Source organism: Lepus europaeus, chromosome 23, assembly GCF_033115175.1.
Source record: "Lepus europaeus isolate LE1 chromosome 23, mLepTim1.pri, whole genome shotgun sequence".
Lineage (NCBI taxonomy): Eukaryota > Metazoa > Chordata > Mammalia > Lagomorpha > Leporidae > Lepus > Lepus europaeus.
The window spans coordinates 18,452,179-18,472,118 of record NC_084849.1 but is presented as its reverse complement, the minus strand read 5'-3'; the positions used below and the strand labels follow the sequence as shown (position 1 = coordinate 18,472,118).

The window sequence follows — 19,940 nt, the reverse complement described above, 5'->3', positions numbered from 1 at the left end:
TTATGCCATGGCAATTTAATCTTATTTCCGTAGTAAAGAAATACCATACCCACAGAGTACCTCTTGGAGATAAAAGCCCCCTCCCTCCCATAACCAAATCAAAGTCGATGGGATTAATGGGACGCCATCTGGGTGTGGCTAGGGAGGGGCGAGGGCTCCCACCCATAAAAGGCACCGGTGCCTCCTCTCCCACCAGACCTGAGCCACTGTGGGAGCAGCAGAGGACGAGGTGAACCCAGAGCCCAGCAGGTGAGCCCATGCCTGTGCCGTGTGTCTGTCCTCCCTTGTCTGCAGGTGGCAGTCAGCACAGGGGCTGGGGGGAGTCTGGTGACTGAGGATTCAACAAGGGCTGTGAGTGCCCAGCCAGGGGTTGCCAATCCCTCACCCCGGATTCTCCAGCCCAGGAGCGGTGGCGGGGAGACCCGGTGTTCAGGGCCAAGGCTGCAGACAGGGTGCACTTTTGTTCATCCGTCAGGTGGTTGCTAGGGTCACCCTGGGGACAGCGCGATGACCTCCTATGCGGCTTCTCACATAGATGCCGTCCTGTGAGGCGTCCAGGCACACAGGCGGTCCCTGCGGCGGGGTCCGGGTGAGCGGGGGCCCTGCCTCCTTCTCAGTGCAATGCCAGTGACGATCTGTGACGTCAGCCCTCTGATGACCGGCATCAAGGCCGCCGTCTCCTGGTCTCGCTCCAGGGTCACGATAACTCTGTGGCTGGACAGCTTGTCACTGCTGTCGGCCAACAGTCACTCACTCCCGTGTGCGTTTCCCCCTGCAGCGGACATGGCTGAACTATTGCAAAAGATGTGCAGATGTCTCTCCTGCCCGGCCTATCTCGAGCAACCGCTGAGCCTGGAGTGTGGCTGCAGCTTCTGCCACGACTGCGTCCGCTCACTGCCGCAGGAGCCCCACGGGGAGGGCTTGGTCTGCAGCTTCTGCTCCAAGGTCTCCCGGAAGAACCACCTCAGGCCCAATCGGCATCTGGGGCAGCTGGTGTCGAAGGTGAAGGAGCTGGAGCCCCAGCTGAGAGCCATTCTGCAGATGAATCCCCGGATGCGGAGGTTCCGAGGTAAGGACCTGCCCACGCTGCCTCCCTCCCTCCCCTGTGCACCTGGCGCTCCACTCCACCCGCGGAGGAGCCACTGTCTGCCGCCAAGACTCGGCTCTCGGGCCTCGGCGGTTCTCAGCCCCCGCACCGCGGAGAATCACCACCTGGTGACGTCTGACAAAAAATACCGGCGTCTATGGCGCGGCTTAGACCGGGTCTCGCAAAACCCACGGTGCTCACGCAACCTGGGGACTTAGTTAGGACGCAGGTTCTGGAAGATGCGGAGTGCTGACGTCGCTGGCGTGGGGACTGGGCTCAGATTAGCGGGAATTTAGAGCAACCTGTCTGAACCTGGAAAAAAATCCTGAATTTAGGCCCTAGATACCTAGAACTGGCGGAGTGAAACAATGAAACAGAAATGTAGCATTTACTGCGCCAGCTTGCATTGTCTTCATCGTTAATTTGTCTTCCTGGGGTCCACACTGGAGGGGCCTGCTGGCTGCCTTGGGAAACCCTCTGGTCACCTGGGAGGAAGGTTCCAGGCTGTAACCACAGTCTGTAATGTAACGTGACAGTGGGTTCCTGCTGGCAACCAGGGCCTCCAAACATTTGAGCCAGGGAGGGAGTCCGGGGAAGTTGCTTTATGAAAAGTTACAGGTTTGGGGAAAAGCAAAATGAGAGGGAGGGAAGGAAATGTGACATTTGGGGCAGGAAGTGCGGGCCTAGAACCTGTCTGTTAGCTGAGGCGCTTGCTTTTATTTCCCAGTGGACGTGACCTTGGACGCAGACACGGCCAACAACTTCCTCCTCCTCTCGGATGACCTCAGGAGCATCTGGTGCGGGCCCATCAGGCAGAATCGGCCAGCGCTCCCTTCGAGGTTCGACTTGTCCATCTGTGTCCTGGGCACCCCTCGGTTCATCTCCGGCCGCCACTACTGGGAGGTGGACGTGGGGTCGAGCACAGAGTGGGACCTGGGGGTTTGCAGGGATTCCGTTTGCCGACAAGGGCGGATCCAGCTCTCCTTGGAGCAGGGCTTCTGGACTGTGAGTAGAAGTGCCAGGGGCTTTTTGTGGGCCAGCACCCAGCCTCACATTCCCCTCTGCGCAAACTCCCTCTTACGCCGAGTGGGGGGTCTTCCTGGACATGGATGTGGGGGACGTCTCCTTTTACTGCATCGAACACGAAGCCCACGTCTTTACCTTCACGGGACTTCCTGCGGGGGAGCCGCTGCGCCCGTTCTTTGCTCTCTCAATCCCACCTAATGGGGTTCAGGGCGCCCTGAGCATCTGCTCCGTTGTGCCCCTGGGAGCTGCTGGCCCCTCCGACCAGCGGAGGGAGGACAGATAAACCCCCACTGCGAAGCAGCACGGACCAGGAAACCCTTGGCGGTTGGACCTCAGAACTTTCTGCTTGGTGCAAATTTCACCCAAGGTCGCAGCAGAAAAGTATGGAGCTTTTCGTGGCCATGACTAACGTGATGCGATTCGTTAGGATATGATTAGTGACTATTGTCACCCCCAGCTGGTTGGGTTTTATGTTTTGTTTGCTAAATAAGTCCTGTATTCTCAGATCGATTTCCAATGTTTTACTTTTATTTTTTTATTTCTGGTAAGCGGCACCTGCTGTGTTATGGGGATTATGAATTAAACTTTTGTAAGTGACCAGTTGATGACATGATTTCCTAAGTGACGGGGGGTGGGGTGGGGCGTGCAGTATCTGTCATTCATAGTAGAATGTGTGTGTGTGTGTGTGAGAGAGAGAGAGAGAGAGAGAGAGACGCACAGAGAACTGGGTAAATACCCAGAACTGGAAAGACTCCATTTTTCACGTCCACTGCTCAGAGCAGTCCACACTGTCTTAGATGTGAGCATGTTGTATCTCAAATGAGAGTGTAAATTGGAACTGTAGGGGGATTCTTTAAAAAATTCAAAATGGGAGCTGGCACTGTGGCGTAGTAGGCTAAGCATCCAGACTCCTGTGGTGCCTGGCTGCTCCACTTCCAAACCAGCTCTCTGTTCTGGCCTGGGAAAGCAGTGGAAGATGGCCCAAGTCCTTGGGCCCCTGCACCCATGTGGGAGACCTGGAAGAAGCTCCTGGCTTCAGATTGGCCCAAATCCAGTCATGGCAGCCATTTAGGGAGTGAACCAGCAGATGGAAGATCTTTCTCTTTGTTTTTCCCTCTCTCTATCTATAGCTCTACCTCTCAAATAGATAAATAAACATCTTTAATAAAAATTTAAAATGGAACCTCCCTATGATCCAGAGATCCCACTCCTGGGTATATAACCAAAGGAAATGAAATGTATATGTTAACAAGAGACATCTAAAAATAATAAATAAAATAAAATATCAAGGACGCGGCATAGCAGTGCAGGGAAATAAGCTACCGCCTGCGATACTGGCATCCCATATGGTTGCCAGTTCAAGTCTTGCCTGTTCCACTCCCAGTCCAGCTCCTGCTAACTCATCTATGAAACCAGTGGATGATGGCCCAAGTGCTTAGCCCCCGCCTCTCATGTAGGAAACTCAGATGGAGTTCCAAGCTCTTGGCTTTGCCTTGCCCCAGTCCCAGCTGTTGCAGCCATTTGGATCAAGCCAAAGCCAGGAGCCTGGAATTCCACCGGGGTTTATCATGTGGGTGGCAGGGGCCCAAGTACTTGAGCCATCACCTGCTGTTTTGCCAGGCACGTCTCCAGAGAGCAGCTGGGACCTGAACCAGTGCTCTGAGATAGGATGCCTGTGTGAGAAGCAGCGGCTTAAGCTGAGCAGTCACAAAGCCCGGCCTCGAACAGGACTTTTAGAGCTCGTGATGTATCTTCACCTCAACTTGAAAGGGTCAGAACGGTGGACAAAAACCAGCAAATGATCACCAGGAAGTGAATGAGACTAAATCCAATCCCTTAGTAAACTCCTGTGATCTAATCTTCCCTGCCCTACCCCCACCCAGGGTTTTCACTCTGACGTCACCTTGCCCTTGGACTGCCTGTGAGTCATGGCAAACCCGAAAGGAACTTTTTCTTTTAAAATATTTATTTATTTATTTATTTATTTGAAATTCAGAGTTACAGTGAGAGAAGGAGAAGCAGAGAGAGAGAGAGAGAGAGAGAGAGAGAGAGAGGTCTTCCATCTGCTGGTTCACTCCCCAATTGGCCACAATGGCTGGAGCTGTGCTGATCCGAAGCCAGGGTCTCCCACGCTCAGAGCAGGGGGTCTCCGGGTCTCCCACGTGGGTGCAGGGGCCCAAGGACTTGGGCCTTCTTCTACTGCTTTCCCAGGCTATAGCAGAGAGGTGGATCAGAAGTGGAGTAGCCTGGGCTCGAACCGGTGCCCATATGGGATGCCAGCACTGCAGGTGGTGGCTCTCCCCGCTATGCCACAGCACCAGCCCCCCAAAAGGAACTTTTTTGAAGACTCTAAAAATAAATGCATATCATGTTATTTACTGTCACATAGGGAAAATAGTAAGATTATGAAACATATCTTTTTCACTTTTGATATGGTGACTAACAGGAAAAAATAAACAGAGGACTTTGAATGGCCAACTGATTGCCTGGGTTTGGGGTTTATTCACTAATCTTTTTTTGTTTAATATTCTATTTATTTGAAAGATGGAGTTAGAGAGAGAAGGCAGCGAAGAGATCTTCAATTGGTTCACTCCCCAGATGGCTGCAATGGCTGGGTCTGGGCCAGGTGGAAGCCAGGAGCAGCTGGCCCAGGACCGCGAGGAGCACCAGTGGCGGGGCTGCCAACTCCAGCCTGAGACCTGCGCCGCCTTCTCCTGCATTTTTCTTCAGAATATAAGCCCCTCCTTAGTGGAGAAAATAAAAGTCCAAGTTCAACATCAGATGGTATCTTTAACCTGGGTGATAATAAAGGCCATCTATACCATGGTGAGCTCATTTATTTCTCTCACTACATGGGGAAAGGAGGGAGAAGATGGAAAACGATTGCTTCTTTTATTGATGAAGGTGAAGAAGTCAGCAATTACCTCGAAGAAATGGATTTTTAAAAGCCAGATAGAAAAATTAACCTGGAAGGATCCAGAATAGGTCTGCCTGAGGTTAAGCAAGCAAAATGGAGCGATCAAGATGAAAGCGTGTGTAGGGGCATGTGTGCGCGTGTGTGCAGACTAGCTGCTTCCTAGACACGCAGCTTCTTTTAGGAGTTCACAGCGTCTCGCTCAGTGTTTTCTCAACGCCCAGATTAGGAGGCGGGGCAGTGGATCTCAGAGGCAGGACGGCTAAGAATTTCAGGTGGAGGAAAGCAATGATCTCGTGGGAGGTCAAGGAGATCAAGAGTTCATTTAGCTCTCACTGAGAAGAAAAATCGACAAAACCACACAACCCAGCCTCATCTGCAGACTACACACACGTACACCCCCACCGCCACACCGTGCCAGTCGGCTGCCTGCCCAGGCCGCCTCGGCAGCAGGGGGACCCCACCCACAGCACCGGGACTCAGCAGCCCGCGCAGGTGTGGCCTGGCTTACTTGCCATGGGGAGGCCTGGGAGAGAAGAGGAGGAAAGAGAGCGGGCAGCCCAGATGATAGCTCGGGCGGCACAGACACATAATGGCAGGGTTTTCTTGCAAGACAGAGGTACTTGGAGTCTCAAACCGACCTTTCTCCGGTGTGTAGGAGAGAGATGGAGGCCAGACCACCAGACACGTCCATGCTTTCACTAACAACCATTTCCAAGCAGAGGGTTGCAGGAGAGAAACTAGTCTGCAGGCTGATTTTTCGTCTCTCCCTCTCCAGGTGAAACGCACACCTGTATACGCCGAGGGGCATCTGAGCACAAGCCCAGACATTCCCCTCCTGTGCGGGTCCCTCCCTGATCTCTCACAGTCAGCGCCTCCCTGCCTGGTGCTCCACATTTAGATCAATCCGAGCAGGTCCCCACGCCGACAGCAAAGGTCCGGGACCCGCTCCTTCCCTTGAGCTACAGTGACCTTCTTACTCCTGCCCACACCTTCTGCATCTCAGGCGAGGAGCCCGAAGGCACGCACAGAGAACTGAGAACTCCAAAGTGCAGCCAACACAGAAGGGGACCCGAGTGCGGCTTACGCCAAGGGGAAGTCCAGGCAGCCGGCCAGCCCTCTGGTGGGAGGATGCATGGAGGTGCCGTCAGCTCCTGAGAGGAAGCGGCTCGCAGCAGGGACGCCGTCAGAGCTGGTGTAGCCCAGTTTTGCACATACTGCACCAGACAGCCCAGGACTGCCCGGAGGAGCCTGCTTCGGTACTACGGAAGGTGACTGGGGACAGCCTGTGCGGGCTCAGCGCGCTGGGACGGCTTTCCGAGCGAGGCCCTCGGCCTGCCCTCCCCATCTCCACCCTCTCAGGGAGCAGTCTTCCGTCATGCTGAATTTCGTCTTCCAGGAGCTGCCCCTATGGGGCGGGCTGCACAGCCAGCCTTGTCTCGACTCATATCAATGTGTATGCAAGGAAGCCAGTAATAAGAGGTTTTCTTGATGATTTGGGTTTTAATTTTGTTTTTATTGCGCCTGACAAAATACAGTTATCTGATGGTTCCTCAATTATGTTATTTTAATAAAATAAATTAAATTTAGGTTTAATGGCTATTACCTCCTTTTTTAAAGTAACACTGAGAACGCGTAGCTGGAATTCTCCCCTTGTTCCCTCCCTTCCGGAGCAGAAATTAAAAAAAAAAAAAGCACTTTAACAGAGAGCTGGATCAGAAGTGGAGCAGAGGCAGGCACTGTGGCGTAGTGAGTAAAGCTGCCACCTGCAGTGCTGGCATCCCATATGGGTGCTGGTTCGAGTCCCGGCTGTTCCATTTCCAATCCAGTTCTCTGCTGTGGCCTGGAAAAGTAATGAAAAATGGCCCAAGTCCTTGGGCCCCTGCACCCCTGTGGGAGACCCAGAAGAAGCTCCTGGCTCCTGGCTTCGGATTGGCACAGCTCCGGCTGTTGCAGCCAATTGGGAAGTGAACCAGCGGATGGAAGACTCTCTCTCTCTCTGCCTCTCCTCTCTGTTTAACTCTGACTTTCAAATAAATAAATCTTAGAGCTGGCGCCGCGGCTCACTAGGCTAATCCTCCATCTTGCGGCGCCGGCACACCGGGTTCTAGTCCCGGTCGGGGCACCGGATTCTGTCCCGGTTGCCCCTCTTCCAGGCCAGCTCTCTGCTGTGGCCAGGGAGTGCAGTGGAGGATGGCCCAAGTGCTTGGGCCCTGCACCCCATGAGAGACCAGGTTAAGCACCTGGCTCCTGCTATCGGATCAGCGCAGTGCGCTGGCCGCAGCACGCCAACCGCGGCGGCCATTGGAGGGTGAACCAACGGCAAAGGAAGACCTTTCTCTCTGTCCCTCTCTCTCTCACTGTCCACTCTGCCTGTCAAAAATAATAAAAAATAAATAAATCTTAGAAAAGAAAAAAGCTTTATAGTGGTGATGAGAGCCACATGGGGTTGCTGCCTCCTATTGGACAGCTCAGCTCTGCCCCCTCTCCCCATCTCAACTCCAAGCTGAAGGTGAATCGCACCCTTGCTTCCAATGAGCAGTTCAAGTTCAGACCATCAGGACCGTGGGGCTCTATGTTGGGATCGATCGTTCCTGCTCGGTGCTGGGGACGGCACAGAGCGGGCACCGCCTATCTCTGCGTGAGCAGCGGGAGTGGCCCCGTGCCTCCATCTCCTGCAGTCTCCATCTGATGTGCTTCTTACCCTCTGCTCTGAGAAGCAGCAGGTGCCCTTCCGCCTGGCCTCTCTCCTTGACGCCCGCACATGGTGGTTATGCCCACCGCCGCCACTCGCTGAACAAGACGCCCAGGTGGGGTTACTGTGCTCCTGTGCTCAGAGTTCCCCCGAGGAATGAGATGAGGCCACACTGCCAACTGAGGAAGCCAATTTCCAAGAGCAAAGAACTGGGGCCCCAGCTGAGAGCTGATCTACACCTGGCCTCAAGGATGCTGACATTCCAAGGTCAGGCACCACCTGGGCTACCTGCCCCTCCCCCAGAGCCTCCAGGAAAATCGCCTGGAGACTCCCCAATGAATGTGGGAATCAGCTGGGCTCAGGCACCTACTGCAGCCATGCTACTTCCACACCCTGAGTATAGATTAGAACCATCTGGATATTTTGGAGGGAATAGAATACTTAGGGTGTGGCCCATAACAGTGCTAATACAGTTGCCTCTGTGGCTCTCATGCCCTTGGAACCGGGTTAGAGTCCCCAATAGAAATTGCTGTGGTCTGAACATGATTTGTCTCTTGAACGAATTGCAGGACGTCAAAGCCCAGAGTCATAAACTGAGGGTACTAAGAGGGTGAAAGCTTAATCAGGCTACGGTGTTTAGGTGTTTAGAGGGTGAGCCTCGTAGGAGGTCCTTAGGCCAAGGGGCGGGGGCCGAGGGCGGGGCCTCGGGGCAGCCGGCGCCAGGCGTTGCTGTGAAAGCCTGAGTCATCTGGCGCCACGGCTCACTAGGCTAATCCTCCGCCTTCGGCGCCAGTACCCGGGGTTCTAGTCCCAGATGGGGCGCCGGATTCTGTCCCGGTTGCTCCTCTTCCAGTCCAGCTCTCTTCTGTGGCCCTGGAGGGCAGTGGAGGATGGCCCAAGTGCTTGGGCCCTGCACCTGCATGGGAGGCCAGGAGGAAGCACCTGGCTCCTAGCTTCGGATCAGCGCAGCTCCAGCTGTTGCAGTCATCTGCAGAGTGAATCAGTGGATGGAAGACCTCTCTCTCTCTCTGCCTCTCCTCTCTGTAATTCTGACTTTAAAATAAATAAATAAATATTTTTTTAAAGTACATGATTTGGGGCCCAGCATTGTGGCGTAGGCGTAGTAGGAAACCCTCCACCTATGATGCCCGCATCCTGTATGGGTGCCAGTTTGCACTTCACTTAGGATCCAGCTCCCTACTAATGTGCCTGGGAAAGCAGAAGATGGCCCAAGTGCTTGGACCTCTGCGCCCAAGTGGGGGACCTGGATGAAACTCCTGGCTTCTGGCTTGGGCCTGGCCCTGGCCCAGGCCCAACCCCTGCTGTTGCAGCCATATGGGGAGTGAACCAATGAATGGAAGATCTCTCTCCCTCTCTCTCCCTGTAACTCTGCCTTTCAAGGAAATAAAAAGACTTAAATTACTTAGTAATAAAATTAATGGCATGTTTCTCCGTTTTTGATAATGTGGCTACTAACAACATTATTTGTTTGATGTTTATTTTCATCTACGTGAAAGAGAAAGAGATCTTCCATCCACTCCCCCAAATGCCTACAACAGCCAGTAGACATGAAGCCAGGAGCCTGGAACTCCATCCAGGTCTCCCACATGGATGGCAGGGACCCAAGTACTTGAGCCATCACCTATTGTTCCCAGGTGCATTAGCAGGGAGCGGAGCTGAAGAGGAACTTCAATATGCAATGCAGGTATCTCAAGCAACACCTAACCTGCCTGTACTGGCAACTCTACAGTGACATAGCAGGTTAAGCTGCCACCTGCAGCACCGGTGTCCCCATATGGGTGCCGGTTGGAGTCCCGGTTGCTCCACTTCTGATCAGCTCCCTGCTAATGCACCTGGGAAAGCAACAGAAGATGGCCTAAGTACTTAGGATCCTGCCACCCATGTGGGAGACACAGAGGAGGCTCCTGGCTTCAGCCTGGTCCAGCTGAAGCTACTTAGGGAGTGACCCAATGGGTAGAAGATTCTCTCTCACACTGCCTTTCAAATAAATAAATCATTTAAAGTGGCTCACCTGTCTTGCGTTGTGTCTCTATTAGGAGCACTGCTCTGTTGGATCACCTGTGGGTCTGGTTAAACTGAAGGTGCTGATTTGAGAGCAGTGGGCTGAGCTGAGGATCTGGAGCCCAAACACCTGGATCCAGGGAGGAACAGCAGGTCGGAGGACCCAGGTGGGAGTAATGGCCGCTGCCTCCACCCCTACCCTCGATCCAGTCCTGAGTCCCGCTCGTTAAATTAGAACAGACTCCTGCAGCCCCCTTCATTATTCCAACACTACCACCAAGCCTTGCCCCTGTCTTTTGATTAAAAATATTATGCTGGAGCACAGTAGATGAAGCTGCTGCCTACAGCACTGGCATCCCATAGGGACGCCGGTTCAAGTCCCAGCTGCTCCACTTCCAGTCCAGCTCCCTGCTAATGACCTGGGAAAAGAAGCAGAAGGTTGCCCAAGTGCTGGGACCCCTGCCATCCTTGTAGGAGATCCAGATGGAGTTCCAGACTCCTGACTTTGGCCTGGCCCAGCCCTGACCATTGCAGCCATTTGAGGAGAGAACCAGCAGATGCAAGATCTGTCTCTTCTTCTATATCTTTGTAACTTTGTCTTCCAAATAAATTTTTTTAAAAATCACATTGTGTTAATAAAACTAAATTTTATGGCTTTAGTACAAGATTGCCTTTAAAGTTCATGAAAATGGAATTAAAAGATAAGCTTATTTGGGTGCAAAAATCATTTTAAATTTGAGAGGCAGGGAGAGAGCCTATGTTCTGGTTCACCCCCCAAATTCCTACAATGGCTGAGAGGCCTGAAGTCAGTAGCTGGAACCCAGTCCCGGTCTCCCGCACAGGCAGCAGACCCAAGTACCTGAGCTGGCACCTGCTGCCTCCCAGGTGTGCGTTGACAGGAAGCTGGAGTTGGGAACCAGCTCAGGTGTTGAACCCAGGCACTCCAACGTGAGACACAGGCCTCCTAACCGGCAGTTTAACCCCAAGTCCAAATTCCTACTCCTCTTCCCCCTCAACCCCTCTCTGGTCTTTCAAATCTTTTTTTTAAAAAAAAAAATTTAAAGAATAATCTTTAAGTTACAAAGAGGGGAATGGCAGAAAGCAAGAGAGGGAGAGCTTCAGTCCGCTGGTTCACTCACTTGAGTGGCTGTAACAGCTGAGGCTGAGCCGGGACAAAGACAGGAACGCCATCCAGGTCTCCTGCATAGATGGCGAGGGCCCAGGCACTTGGGCCATCTTCTACTGCCTTCCCGGGCTCATTAGCAGGGGGCTGGATCAGAAGCAGAACAGCTGGAACTTGAACCAGCGCTCCTGTGAGATGCAGACATCAGAATAACACACTGAGCCACAAAGCCAGCTCCAAAAATGATTTTTTTTTTTAAGAAAGTGGTATGTGCATTTCACACAATCCAGGTCACCTTACCTTGACATTCAGTGGCCCTCTCCTATCATCACTTGAACGCTCCGCTGCCAGGCTGGGGAGCTGGGAGGAAACCAGCAGTCGTGGGTGGTGGCGCCCCTGAATTACCCAGGGGACTTTGCTAGGCGTGTGGCAGCGACTGCTTTGCAAACAAGAACGGAGACTTCACTAGGTCATCCTCCTCCTTGGCAGGCAAAGCATGCAAAGGAGAAGAGAAGGCAAGAAATGACCGAGTCCAGGTTCCTAACAGCCGTGTATGGAGTTTTGAGTGACAGCTAGGGTGAGGCGCTCACAAAATCCAAGCACTTGGAGGGATTGTGATAATATCATCGTTAAACACATGAGACTATTTCCCTGATTGTCACGTGATGCGGGATCAGGGGTGACCCCAGCCCTGGTGGAAGATGTCACGCATGCCTGTGGCCACATGCCTGGGCTCACGTGTTGGCTCTCCGACTTGGGAGCTGCTGAGCTTGCTCATGATTGATCACGTGATCTGTGTCAAGTATGCAGTGGTGATGGGTGTGCGCTGAATCAACGGGAATTTCTTGAATTTCTGGTCCTTTGATGCCGGACTGATAAAGCATCATCCCCTGTGTCCTCCCTCGAGGAGGCCACGTGGATTTTTCTCTGCAGAGGATCATGGGGGCTCCAGGTCCAGCCCCGGAGCAATCCCAGGGGGCATGTATTGGGGCATTTGAGTGACCCCTGCAGCCCCAAGGATCCCCAGTGTTTGAGATTCATTTGACTCAAGAGTCTGATGAGAACTGAATCAATTTAAGTTCCTGGAAGCAGTGTGGTGTGGTGAATGGCCTCACCGTTTACAAGTTTAGTTGTACAATAGTAAATTTCAAAAACTATGGTTGTTGTTGTATGTTTTTGTTTTGGATCAGTGTTGAGTGATTGTGATTGCATTTCGGGATGTATGTTCTTTCTGGAAGTTTTAAGTGGTCGCCACAAGCCATAAAATTGGTGTTTAAAAGACTGTTCAAACAAACAGGCAAATGGTACATAACCCACTTACACGGGAAGTGCCTGGAACAGGCATCCTCATGGGGCAGGAAGTAGAACAGAGGTCGCCAGGGGCTGGGGGACCAAAGGGTTTCAAGACCCTGTTGGATGCCTAGAAGCACCGAGTACTGAATTCTGTGCCATGTTTTCTGGCTAAATATGTATAAGTTTGATCAAGTTTATGTTAGGCACAGTCATCACATGACGATAACTTATGACAATTGTCAGCAGTTTGAGAAAATGATGATTTTTCTTTTTTCTGACAGGCAGAGTTAGACAGTGAGAGAGAGAGACAGAGAGAAAGGTCTTCCTTCCTTCGGTTCCCCCCCAAAAGTGGCTACACCGATCCGAAGCCAGGAGCCAGGTGCTTCCTCCTGGTCTCCCATGTGGGTGCAGGGCCCAAGCACCTGGGCCATCCTCCACTGCCTTCCCGGGCCACAGCAGAGAGCTGGACTGGAAGAGGAGCAACTGGGACAGAACTGGCGTTCCAACGGGGACTAGAACCCGGGGTGCCGGCGCCGCAGGTGGAGGACTAGCCTAGTGAGCCGTGGCGCAGGCGGATGAATTTTCTTAAGTTGAGCACTTAAACCTCTGCATCACCAGCGAGCACTTTACAGCTTCTCTTCGGCATCGCTACCTCCTGCACCTGGTGGTCATCGCCAAGTAAAGCGACGGTGACTCCAGCACATGCACGGGCGGCTCCCGCGTGACGAACAGGTGTGGACACTCGGGACAAAGGGCGGCTTCCACCCTGGGCAGGACGGAGCAGGGGCGTGAGCTTTCTCTACACCACTCCGCCAGTGGCAGTTAGTGTAAAACTTGTGAATTGTTTATTTCTGGAATTTCCCTTTTAATAGTTTCTGACTGAAACTGAACTTGACACCCAGGGTGAGGGGGGATGGTCCTCATTGGAGAACTTTTGGAAATTCCTGTAGAGGCAGCCATTGTTAACGTACTTGGTGCTTTGTTTTAGTATTTTCCTTTGCTTTTTTCCTCAACGGGAAATAACTACTTTTTAAATCCAAATAGAAAATTAATATATAATGGTAGAGAAATTTGCATAATCTTATTCCTAGTATCCTAGATATTTTGGTGCACACATATAAATACTTTTAGAAAGCATCGTAGACATTGTGTTAAATGAAATAATCCAGGCACAGATGAATACTGCATGATCTCACTTAAATGTAAGATCTAGGGGCTGGCACTGTGGCACGGTGGGTTAAAGCCCTGACCTGAAACGCCGGCATCCCATATGGGCACTGGTTCTAGTCCTGGATGCTCCTCTTCTGAACCAGCTCCCTGCTATGGACTGGGAAAGCAGTAGAAGATGGCCCAAGTCGTTGGTCCCCTGCACCCACGTGGAAGACCTGGAAGAAGCTCCTGGCTCCTGGCTTCAGATCGGTGCAGCTCTGGCCATTGCGGCCATCTGGGGAGTGAGCCAGTGGACGGAAGGCCTCTCTCGCTCTGTCTCTACCTCTCTGTAACCCTGTCTTTCAAATAAATAAAATAAATCTTTTTAAAAAAATAAAAATAAATGTAAGATCTAAAATGTCAAAGGAGCAGAGAGTAAAATGGTGGAGGGGATGGAGAGATGTTGGTCCAAAGAGGCAGCATTTGAGTTAGGCAAGAGGAATAAGCTGGTGGTCATCATGTTCTCAGTTCTGGGCGGAGAAAGAAGAAAACCTCAGGAAAGACCGTGCCCGGGCCTGGCTGTGGTTGAGCTGCCCTGGAAGGCTCGTGGTCAAGCGCTTGGTCCTCAGGGCAGTGCTTCTGGGAGGTGGTGGAGGGGTAAGAGACAGGGCCTAGCAGGAGAGGTTTAGGTGCGGTGGGAAGAGGAGGGGTGTGTGTGTGTGCGCCTGCGCGTGCATGCATGCTTGCACTCTGGGAAGGGATTATAGGATGCCAGGCCCTCTCTCCCTCTGACTTCCCGTCGGGGTCTCGTGTTGGAATTGTTCGCACAGCCGTCCAGCTGTGATGTGCTGCCGTGCACTGCCCTCCTCAGAAGCCCCTGCCCTTCTGATCTTGGACTTTGAACCTCCAAAACTCCGAGCTGAGTAAGCTATTTTCTCTATAGCGTTAGCTGCCTCTGGTATTTCATGCTACTGGTGAACGGTGGCCTCACGCAGACAGCACCCTGGGAGTCTCTGACGTGAGTGAATTCCAGCTGTTGGCTAATCGTCCGTCTTAATGTTCCTGTGTGTGCGCGCACTTAACTCAGTGCCTGGGTGTATGGAGGTTGGAGAAACCAAGCCCAAGCGCAAAGCCTGAGTAGGTCTGGCTGACTCCTGCTCCCTGGTGGAGAAGGATAAACCTAAGCTAGAGGTCTGAGTGAGGCCGAGACCAGGCGGTGCCCTATAGCCAACCTCTAAGCCGTGACCCTGCCACTTAGCCAGTGTCCGGGCCATTCACATGGGCCTTTGAACGGACCCTACTCAACCCCTGGACTCCTCCTGGAAGAGCTGTGCCAATGCCAGCGCTATAGACAAGACAGCAGGTGCCTTTAGCCCTTATCACACACATGCCAATAGACACAGGTGCACCTGCTTCCTGCAAACTTCACACCCCTGGTGGAGAACAAGTCTACGACTAATGCAGCACTGAGCGTCAGGGCTGGGAAACACTCCCCAGGCACAAGCCTCATCTCACGGAACCCTCGCCAAGGCCGTACCACGCGGGATCTGATACCATACCCATTTTAGTCAGAAAGTAGCCAAGGGAGAGGTTGCATGCAAGCATTTTTGCTCTAAAATCCACGCTGGTAACCACCTCAGTCTATTTTTGCCTAGAGAAGTTGGGAATAGAGAAAGAGGAGAACGAACAGACTTTCCAAAGGGAAAGTTAGAAGCATATGGTAACAGCAACAATGAGGTTGTGGCTGCTTTCCAGGCCCGAGAATGTGTGCAGCAAAACTGTGGCTTTGAGACACATAATTCAGGGGATGATGCAATTGCTTGTCAATTGCTGTTGCATGGCAAGGATCTCGCTTAACCCCTTCAGATCTGCAACGCCCTGTGTCCTCAGTCACTGCTTCAGTGGACTCGATAGGTCGTGGTCTTGATGCGAAGACAAGTACCTGGCTTATTCTCTAAGGAAATACCAAACACCCAGCAAAGGCAAAAAAAAAATGAGGTAGTTCGTCATGTTCTTTCATCCTGCCCTGTTCTCTCCATGGGCAAGAACAAATTGTGAAACAAAAAGAATGGGACAGATGAATTCTAATGTTTCCTGTTGGTTGAAAATGATGTGTGGAGACAGATTCCAGATGGTGTTCTTGATGTAGGGAGTAGTTCTTGAGTCTTGACACGAACTTCAAAGGGTCATCGGTACAAAAAAAGGGGGTTCATTACCCCAAAATCTCTTTGACCAGACACAATCGAGTCGTGACTTGATGTGGTCAGACGAGCAGAACGTGTAGCTTTGAGTAGATGTGCTCAAACTGACAGAGGGAAGAAATTTGCCAGCTTGAAGGTTTTTGAAATTAGAATGTGGATAAAACCTAATTTAACCTCGCAGGCTGGGAGAGCACAAACATGATGCTCTTGCAGACACATGAAAGGCTCAACCTAAGAGTGTCCGGGTTCAAGGCCAGCTCTGCTCCTGACTCGTTTCCTGCTAATACTCACCCTGGGAGGCAGGGAAGATGGTTCCAATGATTGGGTGCCTGCCATCCAGACTGAGCCCTCTGCAGCATCCGTAAGGATTCTCCCGTTGGCCACTTCTTTCTCAGGACTCCCCCCATATCTTCTGCTGCAGCCCTCGATGGTTTCCCCAACACTCCTGGGGCTCTGGTTCAGCCGGTAGCCTGGGTCACCTTAGATACGACTGCCTTCCTCCACTCACAAAGCTCCCCTGGTGTAAGTTGGTTTGTCGTGCACAATCGCCTTCTACTTGAGTTTTAGGGATGGAGCTGTCTGGAGTCCCAGACCATGATAGGAAGCTACAGAGACTCAAATACCAGACATTATTGTCTTTCTCATGAGCCTTCCCTTGTCATGATATACGGGGTCCACTTCCTCCCAACCACCCCTCCTCCCTCCTCTGGACTAGCCCTCCCATCTCAAGGTTCCCTACCAAGTGTTTATCAGATACTGGGTGAAAGTCAGAATTATGATTTTATTCAGAGCAATTCAGCTCTTCATCTCCTACTGTCTATTCCAAACTGTGCATTTGTCTTTACAACTAAAAGGGCTGCCGAAGTATTTTCCTAAACCACCGTAACACCACTTCTTTCCGAAGTTAAAATTGTTGCCTCCCAATGCAAATCAAGACCACAATGAGATATCACTTTGTACCAATTATGATGGCTTTAATTTTTTAAAAAATGGAAAACAGCAAGATTTGGTAAGGATGTGGAGAAATTGGAACTCTTGTGTGTTGCTGGTGAGAGTGTAACATAGTACAGCCACTGTGGAAAATAGTTTGGTGGTTTCTCAAAAGGTTAAACATAGAGCTACCCTATAACCCAGCAATTCTACTCCTAGGGATATGTCCAAAAGAATTTGAAAACAGAAGACCAAAATGGGTACTTATACACCAGTGTTCATAGCATTATTCAGAAGGTGGAACTAACCCAAGTGTCTATCAACAGATGAACAAAACATGTATGAGTCTGTACACGTAAGAGAATATTCAGTCACAAAAAGGAATAAAACTCTGACACATGCAACAGCATGAATGGACCTTGAAGACATTATACTGAGAAGCCAGATATGGGAGAATAAATATTACATGATTTCTTAGATGAGATACCTAAAATTCATAGAGACAAAGCAGAAGAGAGGCTACCAGAAGTTGGGGATGGAGAGAAGAGTTGTTGAAGGGGTGGCGTTCTTCTTGGAAACAATAAAAAGGTGTTGGGTTTAGACAGTGGTGATAGGCACATGACACTAGTGTATCAAATGCCACTGAACTGCACACTTAGAAATGTTAAAATGATCAGTATTACATAGTGTATCAAATGCAAATTGGCACCTCCCCCAAATTCTCCATTTTTTATTTTGTTTGTTTCGATAGAAGAAACTTTAAGTGCATCACCTGAAACGCAGTGACCTGGAAACTCACAAATAAGTCCTACAGTCTAAAGAGGCAATTAACCATCACACGGGCATATATGGAGCGCCTACTATATACAAAGCACACACAAGGATAGAAACCTGGCAGAAGGAAGGGACAAAGATAAATAAGTTCCAGGTTGTGCTTTTAAAGAAAAGTTGACAGATTTAGCAACTAAAAATATAGGGGCCGGTGCCGCGGCTCAATAGGCTAATCCTCCGCCTTGCGGCGCCGGCACACCGGGTTCTAGTCCCGGTCGGGACTCCAGATTCTGTCCCGGTTGCCCCTCTTCCAGGCCAGCTCTCTGCTATGGCCCGGGAGTGCAGTGGAGGATGGCCCAAGTGCTTGGGCCCTGCACCCCATGGGAGACCAGGAGAAGCATCTGGCTCCTGCCTTCGGATCAGCGTGGTGCGCCGGCCGCAGCGAGCCAGCCGCGGCGGCCATTGGAGGGTGAACCAACGGCAAAGGAAGACCTTTTTCTCTGTCTCTCTCTCTCACCGTCCACTCCGCCTGCCAAAAATAAATAAATAAATAAATAGGATCCTCAGTTATATTTGAACTTCAAATATAATATCCCATACAACATTTGGGGTATAATTTTACTGAAAATTATAATCTAATTATAAATTGTTTATCTGAAGTTCAAACTTGACTGGGTGTCCTACAGCCCTGATGGAATAGATTTAGTTCAATCAGGATCATAAGATGTTTCAGTATCACCAGAATATGAAATACAGTTAACCAAGCACCAAAAGGCTGAGAATTTAGTGGTGGTAGTTATTGTACTTAATTCTGAACGCTCTGTTTTAGGAGGGTACAAATAGGTGTATCTATGAAGTTATTAAATGGAGTAAATGGGCTGTTTTCCATAATTTTCCTTCCACAACCCTTTGGACAAGCATGTTTCTCTGTTACTAACATTGCTCCACATTCACTGAATAAACACTTGAGGACACGGCTCTGTTACAGGCAGGCTCAGCACCAGAGACAGAGTGGGGCGCCAGACATTGCCCGTGTCTTCATGGAAGTGGAGTGAGGGAGACCGAAAGCAGGGAGGGCATGCTGCACCTTAGGTTAAGTAGCCACTGGATTGCCCCCAGCTTATGTCAGAGTGCCAGTTTGGGTTCAGGCTACTCTGATTCTGATCCAGCTTCCTGCTAATACAACCTGGGAGGCAACAGATAATGACTTAAACACTTGGGCTCCTGCTGCTCACTTGGGAGACCCAGATGGAGTTTCTGGCTCTTGGCTTTGGCCTGGCCCGGCCCTGGCTGTTGCAGGCATTTGGGCATTGAGGAAACAGATAGATGCTTTCTCTCTGTGTGTCTCTCAATATTTCTTCCTGTCCCCCTATATGCCCTCCCACACCATTGCTCTGCCCTTCACATAGATGAAAACATTTTTTAAAATAAGTGAGGGCTGGCATTGGGGCGTAGTGGGTTAAACCATGGGCTCAATGCCAACCTCCTGGATGGGCGTCGGTTTGTGTCCTGGCTGCTTCACTTCCCATCCAGCTCCCTGCTAACGCACCTGGGAAAGCAGCAGAAGATGGCTCAAGTTCACAGAGGTGATGTAGTGGACAGCAAGAAGGAGATTGGAAGCCTTGTCTCATGCTCTACAACCTCCTCCTACTTTTTTTTTTTTTTCAAGATTTTATTTATTTACTTGATGGTAAGAGTTAGAGACAGAGAAAAAGAAGTCTTCCATCTGCTGGCTTACTCCCCAAATTGCTGCAAAGGCTGGAGCTGAGCTGGTTCGAAGCCAGGAGCTTCTTTCAGGTCTTATACACAGGTGCAGGGGCGCAAAGACTTGGGCCATCTTCTACTGCTTTCCCAGGCCATGGCAGAGAGCTGGATCAGAAGTGGAGCAGCGCCCATGTGGAATGCCAGCACTGCAGGTGGCAGCTTCATTTGCTACACCACAGCACTAGCCCTAACCTCCCTCTACTTTTAAAGACATCAAGAATTCATGGGTATTAGCTTGAACTGATTGACCCGTCCAGGAAAATCTCTGAGAAGTTAATTAATCAGGGCCCTGATATCCTCTCGTTTTTTTAAAACTATTTATTTATTTATTTGAGAGGCAGAGAGAAAGGTCTTCCATCCGCTGGTTCACTCTCCAGTTGGCCACAATGGCTGGAGCTGGGCTGATCTGAAGCTAGGTGCTTCTTCCAGGTCTCCCACGAAGGTGCAGGGGCCCAAGCACTTAGGCCATCTTCCACTACTTTCCCAGGCCATTGCAGGGAACTGGATTGGAAGAGGAGCAGCCGGGACATGAACTGGTGCCCATATGGGACACCAGCACTGTAGGCAGAGGCTTAGCCCACTATACCATGGCACCTGGCCTTCTGATACCTTCTTAAAAGAAGCTTTCTCCTCCCTCCTTTTCAGGCGCTGCATGCCACCAATTCCCAGAGCCAAATCTCTCCACAAGAAACCACCAGCCTGGCGGGAATTGCTTTCCTGATGCCTAAACTCAGCATCCTCTTGTTTTTCTTTATAACATCTATCACAACCTCTTAAAATTTATATATTTTATTTAATTTGAAACAGTTACAGAGAGAGGAAGAGACAGATCTTCCATCCACTGGTTCACTCCCCTGATGGTCAAAACGGCTGGAGCTGGGCCAGACTGAAGCCGGGCACATGAGTACAGGGCCCAAGCACTTGGGTCATTTTCTGCTGCTTTCCCAGGCACATTAGCAGAGAGC

General features: G+C 50.9%; 1 protein-coding gene across 1 annotated transcript; it reads left to right on the top strand.

Annotated features, from left to right (window-relative positions):
- The first annotated feature begins 621 nt into the window (after positions 1-621).
- On the top strand, positions 622-2,396 carry LOC133752023 (ret finger protein-like 3). Its single transcript, XM_062182313.1, is given in 3 exon segments — positions 622-1,069; positions 1,815-2,176; positions 2,178-2,396. Coding segments are annotated over 3 exon segments (1,029 nt in total).
- Positions 2,397-19,940: the final 17,544 nt, after the last annotated feature.